The sequence below is a fragment of the Jatropha curcas genome, chromosome 8, assembly GCF_041381405.1.
Source record: "Jatropha curcas cultivar XTBG-Jc1 chromosome 8, XTBG_Jcur_1.0, whole genome shotgun sequence".
NCBI classification, from domain to species: domain Eukaryota; kingdom Viridiplantae; phylum Streptophyta; class Magnoliopsida; order Malpighiales; family Euphorbiaceae; genus Jatropha; species Jatropha curcas.
The window spans coordinates 7,551,679-7,566,086 of NC_143158.1; the positions used below are offsets into that span (position 1 = coordinate 7,551,679).

The following is a 14,408-nucleotide window of genomic DNA, read 5'->3' on the forward strand; positions in this document are numbered from 1 at the left end:
TCATAAGATATGTAAACTTTTATGAACCAAACAAGAAAGCAACTTTTATCACAAGAAATTGATTTCATTTCCATTTTTCAAAAGTGAATATTATTAGAAATAATATTCTATTAATTAGTTGGATCCAAAATATTCTCCCTTTCATGGATTGGCTTAATACATTGAAAAATATAGTCTTACGTTTCCTATACTAAATGAAAAGTACATATCTCCGCCAATGATTATTGAGATGAGTGGTTTGATATTTTTCATTATTAAGTGAAATTGAAAATTTAAATGAAATAAATACTAGCACTTTACCCTTTAATGAATAAATTTAGTTTTTAAACTCAGAGCAATTATGTAACATATAAGATTTCTTTTTTCAACTATGATATAATTAACTATTTATCTAACATAAATAATATACAACACAATATAATTAACTATTTATTCATTAAAATTATCCTTTTTTTTAGCATTTACCACTTAAACAATTATTAGACTTTTATTTTAAGATAAATAGCCTACTGAGATGGGTGGTAATTAATTCTAAAAAAAGTAAAGCAAAATAAGAAATTAAATTAAAATAACTTTTAGACATAAGCTTAAGTATTTACCTTCAAATAAAATGATCACTTTTGCTTTTAATGTCAAGTTAAACAAAAGAATTGCACAATGCAATAAGTCAAAATAAAAAAAAAAAAAAAATCATATCTAACCAATATAAGGTATTTATTCAATTAACAAATATCTAACATTATATATTAACAGAAAAAAATTTTAAACTTTACCAAATACCACAAATTTTACATTGTGTTGAGCAATATGAACGAGTTTATGATATCAAACATAGATAGGTATCGATATATTCTACTGAGACCAGTGAAACATAGAAAGTAATAAAAAAAAAAATTAATTGTGAGATATACAGCTATAAAACATCTAGATATATAAACAATTGTGGGTTTAGAAATATTCACAAGAGTGCAACACATCTTCCTTCCCTGCAATCATATCAAACAAAATACAAATTCTTCCTAATAATAATACATTTTCTTACACAATTTGATACATCAAATCACTTCGTTATGGTGCATTATGCCCTTTTTCTTTCACATGCATGCTTTAAATTATCTAAATAAAATCTATTGATGTATTAAAAATGACACAATTGGTGTTTTTCATGTCACGTACTCTTTTATAGATTGTTAGCTAACAAATATCTTGCATGTATTCTTGTGTCCGAATAGTATTCTTTCTTTATTATTCTTTCTTTGGTCTTTTATAGTGTAAATATATTTTGGGATACCATTCTCTTAATTAGTTTTCTTTCAAGCACCGTTTTGGGAAAAAACCCAAAAAAAAGTCTATAAATTTGCATGCTTAACTTACTTCACAAGCACACAAGATAGTTGTAATCATGGAGCTCTCCTTCTTTATTGTCTCGCTTTGCTTATGTCTCCTTCTCAAACCACTCATCAATCTTCTTCTTCTTCTTCACTCCTCAGTCTCATCAAAGCCCATAAACAATAATAATAATCTCCCACCAGGACCTCCTAGAATTTCTCTTATAGCCAATTTCATTTTACACAGAAAATCATTTTTTGAACTTGGACCTATCATCTCTACTCTACGTAAAAGATATGGCCCTCTTATCACCGTCAATCTTGGCTCTCACCCCACCATTTATATCGCCACCAACTCTCTTGCTCACCAAGCCCTAATCCAAAACGGTGCAGTCTTTGCTGATCGCCCCAGGTCCATAAACAACCTTATTGTTAGTAATTCGAAGAAAATCATAAGTAAATCTCCTTATGGACCCACTTGGCGTGCCCTTCGCCGGAATCTTACCGCCGGAGTTCTCCATCCTAATCAACTCAAATCATTTTCTAACGTCCGAAAGCGAGTTGTTTGTAATTTGATTAATAATCTAAAACAAGATTCTGAAGGAAACAAGGCATTGTTTGTGGAAGAGCACTTTCGTTATGCAGTATTTTCCTTGTTGGTTCTTTTGTGTTTTGGAGAAAACGTTGAAGAGAATCAAATTAAGGAAATTGAAATCGCCCAACAAAGACTTTTCAAGAATTTTCACAGGTTCATGTTGTTTATTCTCATACCAAAGTTGGGGAAGTTATTGTTTAGGAAGCAGTGGAAAGAGCTTAATGAAATCGTCAATGGCTATGACGATGTTCTTGTTCCTCTAGTAAAATCAAGAAAGAAAATGAAGCAAGAAACAAGAAAGGGTGAAGAAAGTGTTTTTTACGTAGATACATTATTAAATTTGCATCTTAGTGATGAAGAAGAAGAGAAGATGACGCTTAATGAAGGTGAAATCGTTGGCCTCTGCAACGAATTTGTGAGTGCTGGCACGGACACCTCTGCAATTTCATTGCAATGGATTATGGCGAATATAGTCAAGAACCCAACCATTCAAGAAAATATTTTGAAAGAAATAAAAGAAGTTGTAACAGGAAAAGATGACACAAAAGAAGAAAATCCTACTATTAAAGAAGATGATTTACAAAAGATGCCATATCTAAAAGCAGTGGTTCTTGAAGGTTTAAGGAGGCACCCACCTGGATATGCTCCGGCAACACCGCATGCGGTGACAGAAGATGCTGAACTAGGTGGGTACAATATACCTAAAGGTACAGCAGTAAATTTCTTGATAGCAGATATAGGAAGAGACCCAAATGTTTGGGAGAATCCAATGGAGTTTAAGCCAGAGAGGTTCTTGAAAGGTAATTTTGATTTGACAGGAAGTAGAGAAATCAAAATGATGCCTTTTGGTGCTGGAAGGAGGATATGCCCTGGTTATGGATTGGCTATGCTGCATATGGAGTATATTCTGGCTAACTTGATTTGGTATTTTGAATGGAAAGAAGTTGATGGAGAAGAAGTGGATTTAACTGAGAAGTTTGATCTCACTATTTCAATGAAGAAGCCATTGAAGGTTGCTTTGTCTCCTAGATTTTAATTAAGTTGTGTTTGAGTTTACTGGATCAGTTGCTTTGAATAATTACTTGTTTGAGTTTTAACTTGTGTTTGTGTTAATGGTTGTGTCAAATGGGAAATAAATTGATGTCAACGACAGTTTGTTTTTAGGTTATGTTTGAAATTTTTGGATTAAAAAAAAAAAAATGGTTTATACGCTTTTGTATCAAAATTAGTTAACATAATGAGTTATGTTTTCCTTTAATCAAATGAGTTATATTTACAATTAGAGTCAAAAATGTTATAAATTCAACCTTATTTCAGTAAAAGTTTTATAATTTAATAGCTGATAAACTTATTTTTAATTTGACGTACGCTGGACAAATTTCCGGTAGTTCAATATTCGATTCTTGGATACATCCAAGCACTTAATTAATCTTGTTTGGGCTAAGCTCACCAATGCTCAATAATCATAACCCCATGTGTATCGGAGATCTGTCTTGTCCATGTGGAGTGACATTTGCATAGACCCGACATGGAGAGGATGAACTACGTCTATTCGCTAGTCAGTTCTAATATATATATATATATATATATATATATATATAAAAGTATTTTTAATCTTATAATAATCAAACTTAATATAAATCAATAAAGTTTTTGCCAATTTGTTAAAATTAAAATCTTAGATATGTTGTAGTATTTAATTAGTTTCCAAATTATATAAACTATAAAGAGTGAGTAGAAATTTGAATATTTTAGTTTCATTTCATGATCACTTCAATTTCAGTTCATATATATAATCACATATTACGATTTATTTCAATAAGATCATTATTGTCAAATTTATAAATATTTATCCAATATTTTTTTCTTTATTTACACCTCTTTACGCTGCAAGTAAAGCATTTCTAATAGTGATGATTTTTCACGATTTGAATTCTTGACGTTGTTGGCTTCTAAATTTTATGATTATAAAATATAATAATTTATAAACAACTATTCCATAATGCTCGTCATCTTTGGAATTTTACGTCTCCTAGAAAAATCATTAAATTTGTCTAAGTTACAATAAATTATTGAGTAAATTGATTATATTACCCTTAATTTTGTACTAATTCTCTAAGAAAACTATTAAATTGAAGTAATAATTATTGATTATATACAAAGAGTAAATACAAAAAAAAGATGTATTACTCTTTTAAACCACAAATGTAATAAGTATTTTGGAATAAATTATTTTCTCAAATATGACAAATATTATGTAACAGAAATAATAAATGTTAAGGTAACCTTTAAGCAATAAAGACATTTTTTTTTTTTTGTGAACAATACATTCTAATGTAATTAAAGGCATTTTTTTTATATATAATGTTTATATTAAAAATATGTTTGATTACATTATATTACGTTTCATCATGGATCATCGAACTTGCTACCTAACTAATATTTTATAGTAAAATAAAAAAAGGAAAAAAAAAAAAGAATTATACAAGTCTTGAACTAACAACTACAATGATATCAATTCAATCTTCACAATCAATAGCAAATAAAAAAAAAAAAAAAGAAAAAAAAAAAGAAAGTTGAACTACAAAAATTGGAAATAAAAGAATACATATTATTGATGGCAATAACTTATAATATAGACAAAAGCAACATCTTGTGAAGAGATCTCTTCACATGACAACATTTAAAGTCTTTATAATGTTATACAATAAGGTATAAGAATACATATCACTTTCTATAATCCTCCTTAGTCCTCTTCACAATTTCAATAAGACTTGTACCTGTATTTTGATTATAAAAATAAAAGTTTTGTACCTAGAATACACTCTTTTTTTTTCCAATATATTGAAAGGTTGAACGAACCGAATAATATTGTGAACTATACAAGAGGATAGCCAATCTTCTTTTAAACTCATCAAATTAACGAAAATTATTTATAATCATTAGAATTTAGATTCAAGACTTTCCATTCTCTATGTTTTAATAAAAAATGAGAAGATTTATGCCATATGTAATTGTTCATCTAAAATACATTTTTCATGAAAATAAGTCAGGACTGGAATAACATTTAATGTGATTTTAATTTGAACTTTTAAATCTAATTTTGAGAGCTGGGCAGGTATATAATAAGTTGAACCATTGATTTTATATAATTTATCGGTTTATGCACTCATTTATGGACCAAATCAATTAAAATAGAGAGTTTCTAAAAATTGTTCTCACTTTACCTTTTTTTTCTCCTCAAGGGATGATTAGAAATATCATCATTTCAGCAAAAAAAAAAATATATTTTTGATTAGATTAATCTATAAATAGATTTATAAACCGGATTTAGGTAAGTCAACGTAATATAAAAGTGGAAATATAATTGCTGATGTGTCACATTGTTAAAATAATTAAGTGGTATAGGTAGAATTAAACCTTTTGCCGTTAGACCATTTATTTTCTTATATTTCTAAAGCCTCTTTATTTTATGTTCTTCATTGACATTGATTTCTGTTTAATTACTCATTCCTCGCATTACTGAAAAAGTTATACCTCGGGGCATTCTAATGGATTAAACTATTCATATTGTTACGCGTTTAGGCAAATTCAACCTTGGTACAAAATGAAAAAAAAGATTTTTGTTTTTTCTTTTTAACTATCCGGTGCTCGAAGCATATTGGTCCTGTTAATTCGAATTCGCTCCAGGCAGACTTATAGAGGGGAAGCAAAACGCTCATTCGCAAGTGTTTAAAGAGATTTCATACTAGATATGGCTACGGTTCTGGAACCGAACTGAAAATTGACGGTTTCGATTTCGATTTGGAACCGAACGGTTTTGATTCCAATTTCAATTCTTTAATAGTTCCAAAACCGACGGTTAAGGCTGGTTCATGACTTGTTTTTAGTGAATCGCATGATTGTACAATAAAAAAGTAGAGAAAATTTTGGAACCGGCTGGTTCTTGGAGCCGTCGGTTCACAGTTTCAAAAATGGTGGAACCGGAATCGAACTGTAGGCCACCGGTTCTGGTTCCCATCGGTTCAGAATCGACAGTTCCAGTTCCAGAAACCGTAATTTGGCCATCCCTACCTCATACCCAAACCTAAACTCTCGATCTCAATTAAGAAAAAAGAGATTCCTATCATCTTATCTTACCATGAGATAGGATTTTTATTATTTAATAAAAAAAAATTAAAAAAGAAAGGAAAAATTGCAAACCAGTATGGAAAGGAGGGAAAATGGAATTTAAGAAATAATTTACAACGATGGAAGTTGAGTGACAAAATTTAAATGTTCTATCATTGCCAAAGCTTCATCAATAAGTCATTGTCCCCACAATATTGATTTTTTTTTTATTTCTTTTCCTTTCCCATGTTTAGTTGAATTTTTTGTGGCACTATCTTAGGTTTGGAAAAACTCACCTAAATCGGATCCATAACCCTATTTATGGATCAAATCTATAAAATTAAAGGTTTTGATTAAAATAATGGTATTTCAAACTATATACTTTGAAAAAAAAAGGATAAAGTTGAAACAGTTTTTTAAAAAATTTTTTAACTGCGTTTATGTAATAATCCAGTCTTTAATGATCTTTTGAATATTATGTTGAATTAACCCCTGCATTCATATAAAATTAGGGAATGAGATGGTTAGTAGTTATTTTTGTCAAATTTGCCACTTTTTTCTTTTTCTTTTCTTTTCTTTTTTTTTTTCCATTTTTTTTTTTTTTATTATTGGTTATGAAAATCAAGCGAAAGCCACCGGACAAGAGGTGCAGGGTATAGGGTTTTACTCGCGCCTCTCCTGCCTGCCAAATATTAGCCCTGCTTCTCATATTATCTAAAACTAGTCATTACATTAACATCTCAAGGATGTGGTACCTATGCGTATTTTACCACCGATTGTTGGATTATAGAAAACCAGAGGTAGAGGCACTTGCAGAGCTTTTTGGGGGTTCTGAAGCTTTGGAATGGAAGCTTCCCCAACATCACCATCCTGACTCGCCTTTTCACTTTGTTAATCTCCCCAATGAAGATGTTGCTCGAAACATCGCCAACCGAAGTTAGTGAATTTTTTTGAATATAAATTTATTTGCCGTCACTTGTTAATTGAATTGGGTTTTCTTCTTTTAGCTATTTAATGGTGGTTTTTCAATTATATTAATGTTTTTGTGAAGAAGAGGAAATGGGGAAGCGGGGAAATGAAAATGTATGCTCAAAAGAGAGTTCTTTTCCTTTTTTTTTTTAATGCTTATGTTCTATTAGTTTGGATACTATGACCTAGTTGAATTAGTTGATTGATGTTTATAATAGTATGTTAGTTTGTTTTTTATGTTCTTTTTATAGGAATGTGTAATCATTCCTGAAAATGATATTGGCTGGTTAATCTTAACAAGTTAGTTAAACATATGGTTAGGTGATGTGGTGTTGAGATAAAAAAATGCTCTCAGTTTATGGTTGCTTTTAATTTGTGATGACTATATATGTGTTTTGAATTCAGCTTCAATTCATTACTACAAGAGAAAAAGAACTAATATGTTTTTCAAGTTGCTTCGTATTTAGTTATATTGGTTATTTGTGATCAAATATTTTGAAATAATTTTTCTTGCCCCTTTTAATCCCATTAGGTTAAGTTCCACATTGTCAGTGACAGACTTTAGCCTTTCTGTGCAGAATGTTGCACACTTTGTTTAGCTATAAAATAGGCTTCTGCTGGTGCTGTTATTACACTACAGTCTTTTGTTTCTAACATTTGCAGCGGATGTAGCATGCAAGAATGACTTGTTTTATAACATGAAAAATTTGTAGGTATACTTGTAAAAGGTATATATGAACTTTGGGGAGAAGGAAGTAACTATGAGGAATTGGAAGAAGCTATAATGAGATATCCAGATGAGCAAAAATTGCCATATTTGACTTCTGAAAGTACATTTAAGATCACTGTTGATAGCTTTGGAAAAGTGATTAGCTTTCAAGAGCAAAATGATCGTATTAAGGGACTTGCTTACATCCCTTTCAAGGTGTGCTGCTTACATTTTGTTCTGAATGGTACTACATAATAGGCTATAGATTTCTTCGCATATTTTAATTTGCTTTAAGGGCAATAAAATACTAATTCATGCATAGCACGACCAGTTGGATCTGCCTAAGTACAGGAGTGGAATATTGCTGTTTCTTAGTGACTTGCATATGAATTCCTGGTTCTTCTTTGCTTCCATCTCCCTTTCTCTTGCTTACTTCATGGAACTAGTCTATTTTATTGGACACCTATCTCCACATTTCCTTTTCTCTCATCAAGCTAAAAGGAGAACATTATAACTAATGATGATTGAATATGGAACTTAGAAGTATTTTATATTTTTCCTACTTCTAGTTTAATTTATTTTTCATTTCATGGTTATTCAGTTTGTAGAATTATTATTTCATTTCATGATTTGATTCTTGACTTGGCAACTTGACCAGGGTCGAGTTAATTTAAAAAATCCAGATCACAAATTCTGGCTTATGGAAACTGATGATTATGGAGTTAACAATGGGTTGCCCCCTGTTCTCCAAAGAAGAATCTTCTTTGGTCGGGAGGTTGGTGGTGCTGACAGGAAGCTCTTACCAACTTATCAGTTAAAAAGCCGCAACTATCTTGGCCCAACAGCCATGGATGCAGAAATGGCTTTCTTAATGGCGAACCAGGCGATGGTCACACCTGGAAAACTCATCTATGACCCTTTTGTTGGCACCGGAAGCATTCTTGTTGCTGCAGCTCATTTCGGAGGAATGACAATGGTTTGCATTTCTTTGTTTTTTCTGATTCATTTTGAAGGTTGCGGTTGGAAAATCTTATAAACTATTTTCATACATTACTATTAACTTATATTAATTGTCAGGGTGCTGATATTGATATTAGGGTGGTACGTGATGGACGTGGCCCTGACTGTAATGTTTGGAGCAATTTCAAGCAGGTGAAATATATCTATATACAGTGTTTACCTATTTCCTGTGTTTTGTGGGAATATTATGCTTTTGCATTTCAATACTGTGAGGGAGTATCTTCAAGTTGCAGTTGGACGAGGAATTTGAAATCCACAGTTTTGAATTTGAGCTTTTTGCTCAGATTGAATAAATAGAGATTTAGGATTGCAAAGGAGCAAAATAATAATTAAAAAATAATTTTCATCTAACCTTATTGCCACTTCATCCTTAGACAAATTTTCATCTAAAATTCATAAATCTAATCTACATTATTGGTGCATCAATTGACCAAAGAGAACCTATATCATACAAAAATTATTCATGTAATTTAATCTAAAATCAAATTTAAATCCTGTTATTTTTGCATCTGCCAATTCCAATGCATCCCTGAAGCTTAGGGTTTTTGTATACAACTGCATAGAACTAATTCCAATGCTTTATTGTAGTATGGATTACCTATGCCGATTGGTCTTTTACGGGCAGACAATAACCTTCCTCCTTGGCGTCCAGGATTGAAAGAGGTAACATTTTGTAAATTTTCATTTTGCTGCAAATGATTGGTTGTTTTCTCTCTTTTTTTTTTTTTTTTTTTTTCCTCTTGTAAATTATAGTTAGGCATTTTTAATTTTCTGCCTAGTGCATCTTTTAGATTTTAATTCAATCATGCATGCATGCTTGTACTATGGAGATGGCATAAATAAAAGAAGAATTTACATACAGGTGATGGGGGTATTAGAATATATGCAGCAAGGTCTCTTCATAAATATGAATAAGATGGAGAAGAAAAAATTTCAGGACAGTGAAGTTCCCAAATCTTATTTGTTATTAGCCGAGTAAATCATCCTAAACAAAAATGTAGGAGCATGACCCATTTGCATATAGAAACTCTTCCTAGAAGAAAGACCTTCATCAAGGAAAGAGAAATGGAAGTCCTGTGGCATCCAGTTTAGGTGCAAGATGGGGTTACAATCTCTGGGCCTGTTGTGGAGAAATTCTAACATTGATTAGCTGGCTGGTAGATGAACTGTCATGGATGTGGTGAGTAACGAGGGTCGGTGAGATTTCATTTAGGAACAATGAGCAGTATTAAAGATATCAGAGCTTTGTTTCTAAAAAAAAAAGAGTAAGATGGCTTAATTTAAAAAATTCAATATTATGAGTTTAGAAATTATTATCCCTTTCAAACTCATTTGACTTTCTATACAATTTTGGACTTCCATTTTGTTAGTTTGAATAAGTCTGAAATGTTTCAAGGTGTTTATCCCATTTGTAGAGTGTAAACTTCATTGGCTTCTCTTACATCCATGGTGTTTTCTGCATCTTTTTTCTGGATTTTAATTATTTTTGTATCAATTAGGTGTTTGATGCCATAATCTGTGACCCTCCTTATGGGGTTCGTGCTGGGGGACGCAAGTCTGGTGGCCGGAAATTGCTGAAGGGAGCTGTGAGCCCTTACACTGTTCCTGATGACAAGCGAACTGACCACATACCTTCAACTGCACCTTACTGCCTAGCCGAGTGCATGCATGATTTACTTGACCTTGCTGCTAGGATGCTCGTAATGGGGGGCAGGCTTGTTTGCTTCTATCCCGTACTAAGAGAAGAAGACACTGTTCAAATTCAATTCCCAGAACACCAATGCTTCAAATTGGTTGCTTCTTCTGAGCAGATCCTAAGCTCACGTTACAGCCGTGTATTATTAACCATGGTGAAGATAGGTCCATATACTGATGAAATTGCAGAAGCAGCAAGATTAAAGCATTTGGAGTTTAGAGAGAACCATTTAAAGTGGTTAGAAGAGGGTAGTCTTCATTCTTCTGTTTTCAGCCCAGCCGATCCTCAAATAGCTGCAGAAGGCGATGCCAAAGCATGTAAAGAACTGAAACCAAAATATAGAGGAAAATATGTGTAGTTTTTAACTGCATCTGTAGGCAGTTTTGCTAGAGCATTAGTAACTTCATATTGAGAATTGCATTTTGACCAGAATTACACTATTGGACTTGAAATCATAAGGACATTGTAGAACCAAGTTTTGAAAGTAGCTGATGAAATTGCAAAAATTGTAGCAGTGGGATGTATCAAAATTCTTCCTTGCCCAGATAATGGCCTTCTATGTGTTTTAGGATTTCTGTTGCTTCTAGCCCAATTCCACATACATCTTAGAATCAATTATGCCAAACTAGGAAGCGGAGGGAGATCGCTTAATAGTGATGCAGGCTATTCAACAGCCCGTGATAGATAATTCGTATTTCGAAATTGTGTTTCTTGACCGTAGAGCTCTTATTAATAAGTTCACGTTTTGTTGGAAAATGAACGAATCAGTATGTTCATACTTACAGTTTGAGTTGTTATTTTTATGTCTGAGTTGTTATTTTATGTCTGATTTATTGGAGTAGAGTCTTGTCCCTCCAAATATTATTTATGATATTTTGAATTTTAATTCAATTAATATATAAGCATTTACATTTTCAAAAAAAAAATATATATATATGGTAATAATATTTTTATTATCTGTTGAACTCTAATATTCTAATCAATATATATCTAGTATATGTATGACACCTGGCATATTCCTCTTATAGGGATACACTTAGCACTTTGAGTCTTTACTTGGCATTTCTTATTCCATTACTTATTGTTATCTCACTATTATTTTCAATTAATTCTCATTAAAATATATACTATTTTGAAAAAAATGTAATAATTATTTGTACCATAACAGTGATTGTTATTAATTATTGTAATTGATGGTATCATCTAAAATAAAAAAAGAATTTTTTAATGTAATAATTAAATTTTACAAAATATTTAACTGTATTTGTTAAATTAAGTTTAAATATTATAAGATGTAAAATTATTTTATCTACAAGTAAATATAAAGATATTATAAAATAATTTTAATTAAAAGTGAAATGTTACCATTGAAATTAAATATCAAGAATCAGTATTTTTAATACTGTGCATAGACACATGTACATGGCTAGTTTCCAAATAAAATGGAATAATGTTAACTTATTAATTTGGAAAAAAAAATTCCAAACAATATTCTATCATTTAATGTTAATTTACATATTTGATATATTGCTAAAATACGCCGTCTGTATATTCGAACCCACGACCACATGATTAAAAGCCATGCGCTCTACCAGCTGAGCTAAGACGGATTTGTTTTCTTCGTTTCCTCATATATGTATATATTCATTTACAAAAAACTCATATAAAAAAATTTCGACCGTAAGATAAAAATCATATAAATATATAAAATATAACGTAAATTAATAAACAAAAATAAAAAAACTCTTCCGTTGAAATTTTCTTCCTCCGCCTATTAATCAAAATATTTCAACAATTTTTTTTCTTAAGTCATCATTGAATTTTTAGCTTTATTTAAATTTCATTTTGTAATTAATTTGTATTTACTTTATTAATAGTTAATTTAAAATTGTATTTGATTTTCAACTAAAATAATTATGTATTTAAATATTATTTTATTCGTTGTTATAGTTGATTATATTATTTTTTTTAATAAATTATTATGAACAATCAAAACTCTATTTGATGTAATCTAATAATAGTAAGTATCAAAATGATTTTTAATAAAAAAAATTACCGTATTGTTTGCTATAATATAACGTTATAATTTTATAATATTTTAATCAAAATTTATTAAATATAATATTAATTTCCTCATTTGCAATCTCACAAAAGGTGCACACTTTCAACGGCTCAGTACTGTTTGAGTTGAGTTGAGATAAAGCACTTGCTTCGGTGCCCATGAATTCAAAAGACCATTGCCGTGAAACCAATATATATATATCAACCCGAAACCATGCACTAGACCGACAAGTAAGCATAAAACCCCCCGAAATCTGTAGAAAGTCTAAATTACTAAATTCAATTATATCAATATGAATTTCAAAAATAGTCAGCCCATAATACCACACATAACAAGTCTCATAGTTATTTTATACTCTTGGCGCAAATCCAGCATCTTAAACATTTCATAACTCGAGCCCAAATATGATACACAACATTTATAATAAGGGTTAACTGGTTCATGCATACACTTAAATGAATAATTAAGACATCCACATGAATTTATCGGTTATAATCTTATAACTACGGAGTTCACTAACAAATAGATATAAACAAGTTACTTGTACATATAGCTACATAATTTAAATAACTACTGACACTAAAAGTTACTTTTCTAGCTCTGCGGTGAATGAAACATAGGTTTAACTGGGTCAGTAAAGAATCTACTTTCCTGAAAAAATAAATAAATAAGAGAGTGAGTTTTATAATGAGTAATAATTAATGCATAGTACAACCATTCACACGAAATGCTTACTAAAATACTAAAATAAACAATCAGTCAAACATATGGCATAACATCAGCACCCACGAGTAATTGCATCCATAAGTACTTACACTTTAAAATAATCTAACAAGTGAAAATTGGTCAGTGACGTCACCGAAACCTTCGACGAGTTGTCCTCACACATGGTTTGCCCTCTCAAACGTATGCATTAGGGAGCCGATCCTCCATACATAGCCGACTGGTCTAATCTTCACTTGACCAGCCCTCTCATTTCTTTTCCATTACCAACAAGAGGTCATCATGTGGTTTTCTATATAATCCATATCATCATATGCACACAGGAGAACTGCTCTCCCCATACATAGCTAACGGTATCAAAGACCGTCCTCACAAACCCCATGGTGACCTACTTCACCCAATTCCACACAAATAAGGCCAATCAATGTCACAACACAAATAATCAAATAATGCAATTAAATGCAAGCATATTAAATAATTATACATTATCATTCAAATGCACAAATAGATTTTCATATATAAATACAAAAAAATATAAGAATTACACACTAATAATATAATAATTGATACTTGAAAAATAAATAAACAAATAAATAAATAAATAAACAAATAAAGACGAAGCGTTGTATAGTAATGAGTTTATGTATGATGCATATGGTATATATACTATTTATTATTACTTACAATACTAGATGAGAAAAGACTCTAATTTTGGATTCCAACTTGTTGAAGTAGTGAACAAATTAGAGCGATTGAAACGAAATGGAATTCGAAGGAGAGGAGAGAATTGAATTGAATAAAAAACTCTATTTTAAATATATCAAGTTAAATAATTATTCTAAATAAATCTATTAACTTAATCATTAAATATAACTAGCATAAATTCTATCGAAATTTCAGCAACACCTCCCCTCAAACTAGGACTATTCACATGCTTAAATAATAATAATAATAAATATTTATCAATCATCACACACACACAGCCCCATCCATCGGGGGACCAAACAAATTAAATTCTCATCCTCCTTCCAAAACAACAATGTCAACATTCAACCATTAATTCACAATTTATAATAACCTTCAACATGTTCTAATAATATTATCAATCATTCTTGTGACATCCTGGACATCAGGGGGCATCACCTTAGGCAAATCCCACATCGGCTACGGACGAGGTAAACGATCGATACATAAGA

At 30.8% G+C, this 14,408-nt stretch overlaps 2 protein-coding genes across 2 annotated transcripts; both read left to right on the top strand.

Annotated features, from left to right (window-relative positions):
• The first annotated feature begins 513 nt into the window (after nucleotides 1–513).
• On the top strand, nucleotides 514–3,180 carry LOC105643959 (cytochrome P450 89A2). The gene has a single exon (XM_012229201.4). It carries the CDS (start codon nucleotides 1,403–1,405, stop codon nucleotides 2,957–2,959), a length of 1,557 nt encoding a protein of 518 aa, XP_012084591.1. The 5' UTR covers nucleotides 514–1,402; the 3' UTR covers nucleotides 2,960–3,180.
• Nucleotides 3,181–6,653: 3,473 nt separating this feature from the next.
• On the top strand, nucleotides 6,654–10,998 carry TRM11 (tRNA modification 11 protein). Its single transcript, XM_012229202.4, has 6 exons — nucleotides 6,654–6,969; nucleotides 7,716–7,927; nucleotides 8,370–8,687; nucleotides 8,789–8,863; nucleotides 9,320–9,394; nucleotides 10,231–10,998. The coding sequence occupies exons 1-6, from the start codon at nucleotides 6,780–6,782 to the stop codon at nucleotides 10,783–10,785; spliced, it is 1,425 nt and encodes a 474-aa protein (XP_012084592.1). The 5' UTR covers nucleotides 6,654–6,779; the 3' UTR covers nucleotides 10,786–10,998.
• Nucleotides 10,999–14,408: the final 3,410 nt, after the last annotated feature.